This window comes from Colobus angolensis, unplaced genomic scaffold (assembly GCF_000951035.1).
Source record: "Colobus angolensis palliatus isolate OR3802 unplaced genomic scaffold, Cang.pa_1.0 Scaffold124, whole genome shotgun sequence".
NCBI classification, from domain to species: Eukaryota; Metazoa; Chordata; class Mammalia; order Primates; family Cercopithecidae; genus Colobus; species Colobus angolensis.
This window is the reverse complement of record NW_012113586.1, coordinates 8,091,818-8,094,981: the sequence shown is the minus strand read 5'-3', so window position 1 is coordinate 8,094,981 and position 3,164 is coordinate 8,091,818. Positions and strand designations below refer to the sequence as shown.

At 38.3% G+C, this 3,164-nt stretch overlaps 1 protein-coding gene across 1 annotated transcript in view; it reads right to left on the bottom strand.

Annotated features, from left to right (window-relative positions):
• ST7L (suppression of tumorigenicity 7 like) overlaps positions 1 to 3,164 on the bottom strand; it is a 101,953-nt gene that overhangs the window by 55,139 nt on the left and 43,650 nt on the right. Inside the window, 1 exon segment of the mRNA XM_011933205.1 lies at positions 1,895 to 2,032. Coding sequence (XP_011788595.1) covers positions 1,895 to 2,032 — 138 coding nt within the window.

The window sequence follows — 3,164 nt, the reverse complement described above, 5'->3', positions numbered from 1 at the left end:
TCTCTACTAAAAATACAAAAAATTAGCCAGGCCTGGCAGCACACGCCGGTAGTCCCAGCTACTCGAGACGCTGAGGCAGAAGAATCGCTTGAACCCTGGAGTCAGAGGTTGCAGTGAGCCACTGCACTCCAGCCTGGGTGAGAGCAAAACTCCATCTAAAAAAAAAAAAAAAAGTTTACAGTACTCGCTCCTTATCCTCAGGACATATGTTTTAAGATTCCCAGTGGATATCTGAAACCACAAATAGTACCAAACCCTACGTACACCATGTTTTTTCCTCTAAATATATGCCCATGATAGAATTTAATTTATAATTTAGGCATGGTAAGATACTAATAACAATAACTAATAATAAAACAGAACAGTTATAACAATATGTTAATCTTGCATTTGGGCTCACTATTAACTAAAATAAAGGTTGCCTGAGCACAAGCACTATGACAGTTGATCTGATAACCGAGTTGGCTACTAAGTGACCAAGAGGTGGGCAGCACAGACAGTGTTGGATATGCTGGACAAGGGGATGAGTCATGTACTAGGCTGGATGGAGGGAGATGGCGTAAGATTTCATCAAGCTACTCAGAACGGCATGCAACTTAAAACTTATGAATTGTTTATTTCCGGAATTTTCCATGTAATATTTTCAGACAGAGGCTGACTGTGGGTAACTGAAACCATGGAATACAAAACCGTGGATATGGGTGAACCGCTGTCTTTAAATTTATGGAACCAGTGTCACTTAATGAGAGAATGGTATAAATATTTGTTGACTCTGTTTCTTGGACTTAAGTACTTTTCTTAAGCATATCTTTACTTAATCTAACAGGCTTACAACATCCTTTTCTTGGAAATTTTCTTTTAGCGATTAATCTCTTTACTGTAACTCTTTAGCTTCCAAGCTCTATTAACACCTTTCCCTATAATTACTTTCTGTAGCAAGGGCATCTATTCTTGAATTGTCTATATTTCCTAACATAGGGCATTGTTTGTAGAACTCCAATTTTTTTTTTTTTTTGAGATGGTATTTCACTCTGTCACCCAAGGCTTCAGTGCAGTGGCATGATCACAGCTCACTGCAGTCTTGACCTCCTGGATTCAAGCAGTCTTCTCCCCTTGGTCTCCCAAGTAGCTGAGACAACAGGAGCATCACCACGCCCAGATAATTTTTGTATTTTTTGCAGCGATGAGGTCTCACCACATTGCCCAGCTGCTAGTCCCAAACTCCTGGGTTCAAGTAATCCTCCCACCTCGGCCTCCCCAAGTGTTGAGATATAGGCATGAGCCACTGTGCCCAGCCTAAAACCCAAAATTTAATTTTGTGCTATAACACACAAAGATTAAGCAATAATTTGTATAACTGCAAGGTGTACAATATAAAGACAATCAAAGCAAGTATATAGACTCATCGGGGACTAAATAAGCATCAGCCAGTTTTTCTGGGAATTTCCACATCTGCTTCCTATCATTGATTATTTTAATCTGTTTGTCTTCTGAAGGGTCTACCCAACTCTAGTTCAAAACCTAGGCATCTGTCTAAAAAAAGCTTTCACAGTAACAGGAAATTTCACTTAGTGATATGAAACATGAACAATCTTTTATTAAGACCAAGCCATTATTTATTCTCTACAACTATACTAAAAGAACAGCTAAGTGAACACAGTTCAAATTATATTTTGACAGTAATTACAAAGCATATAGCTAACTATTGCTCCTATCTACCTTTCTAAATGCCTAAATGTTTCAACATCCCCTGTAAGGTGAATAATAACCATCAAAATAGAGCAGACTAAAACAATTCTGCACCAAATTATGGTGACCCAGACTTTGGTCTACAAACTGTCCTCAATTTGATAAACTTAAATAAAGGTAGTATTTTTATCATAAAATTTCTCACTTTTGGAACATGAGGATTAAATTCCACAGCTCTATGAATTGCTTCCACGGCATTAATTTCTGCTGTGCTTAATCCTCTTCTGGAGGCTGTTTCTAGAGAGAATCTACAAGAAAACCACAAAATGAAAAAATAAATATGCTAAAAAAAAAAAAGAAAAAAGTATGAATTTAGATAATAATACAGCCCCTTGAATCAAAGTTTCTGGAGATGGCCAAAAACAAAGACAGAGGACTACCAAAAACTAAATAAATAAAAAATAAATAAAGCTGGCCGGACACAGTGGCTCATGCTTGTAATCCCAGCACTTTGGGAGGCTGAGATGAGCGGATCACCTGAGGTCGGGAGTTTGAGAGCAGCCTGACCAACATGGAGAAACTCCATCTCTACTAAAAACACAAAATGAGCTGGGCATGGTGGTGGGTGCCTGTAGCCCCAGCTACTCGGGAGGCTGAGGCAGGAGAATCACTTGAACCCAGGAGGCAGAGGTTGCAGTGAGTCGAGATTGTGCCATTGCACTCCAGCCTGGGCAACAAAAGTGAAACTCTGTCTCAAAAAAAAAAAAGTAAAGTCTTGTGGGTTCAACATATAAAATAAGAAATGAAGGTCTTCAAACTTAGGTAAAGAAGGCTGTTAGGAGAAGTCCACTGAAGGTGCACTTTAGGAAAGGTAATAAAGTAATAAATGCTACACAGTGATATCCAGAGAATCTCATGAATCTAAGTACATTCTTACCAAATTCTTATTTCAGAGGACACAAATGGAAAATTCCATTCTAATTCATATCAAAGCATAAAAATCTAAGGTGAAAGAAAATGGTCACCATTTGGTTGGTTTCTGAGTATCTTATCTGAACAATAAAGAAAATTCACTAAGAGTAGCCAAAAACACAAGAAAAACAGAACTCAGAATTATACTCTAAGAAGAGATAACATAAGCCTATTTCCCTACCACACACTTTATCATCATCATCATAGTTACTATTTACTGTGTGGACTTTCTTTCTAGGTATCGCTTTAGGCACTTACCACACATAATCCTCCTACAACCCTCCTGCAATATTAGTCTCATTTTACAGATGAAGGAGAGACTCAAAACGATTAACCTGCCTACAGTCCTATAGCTAGAATGTGCTAGAGTTTGAATTTGAGCTCAGGTTAGCTCTAAAAACTTTGCTCTTTCCACTACACACAGCAAGAAGCCTAAAAGCCCAAGAAGATCCAGGGCTATTCAGAAGGAAGTACAGTGGAAAACAGCATTGTTTAAAGTCAGT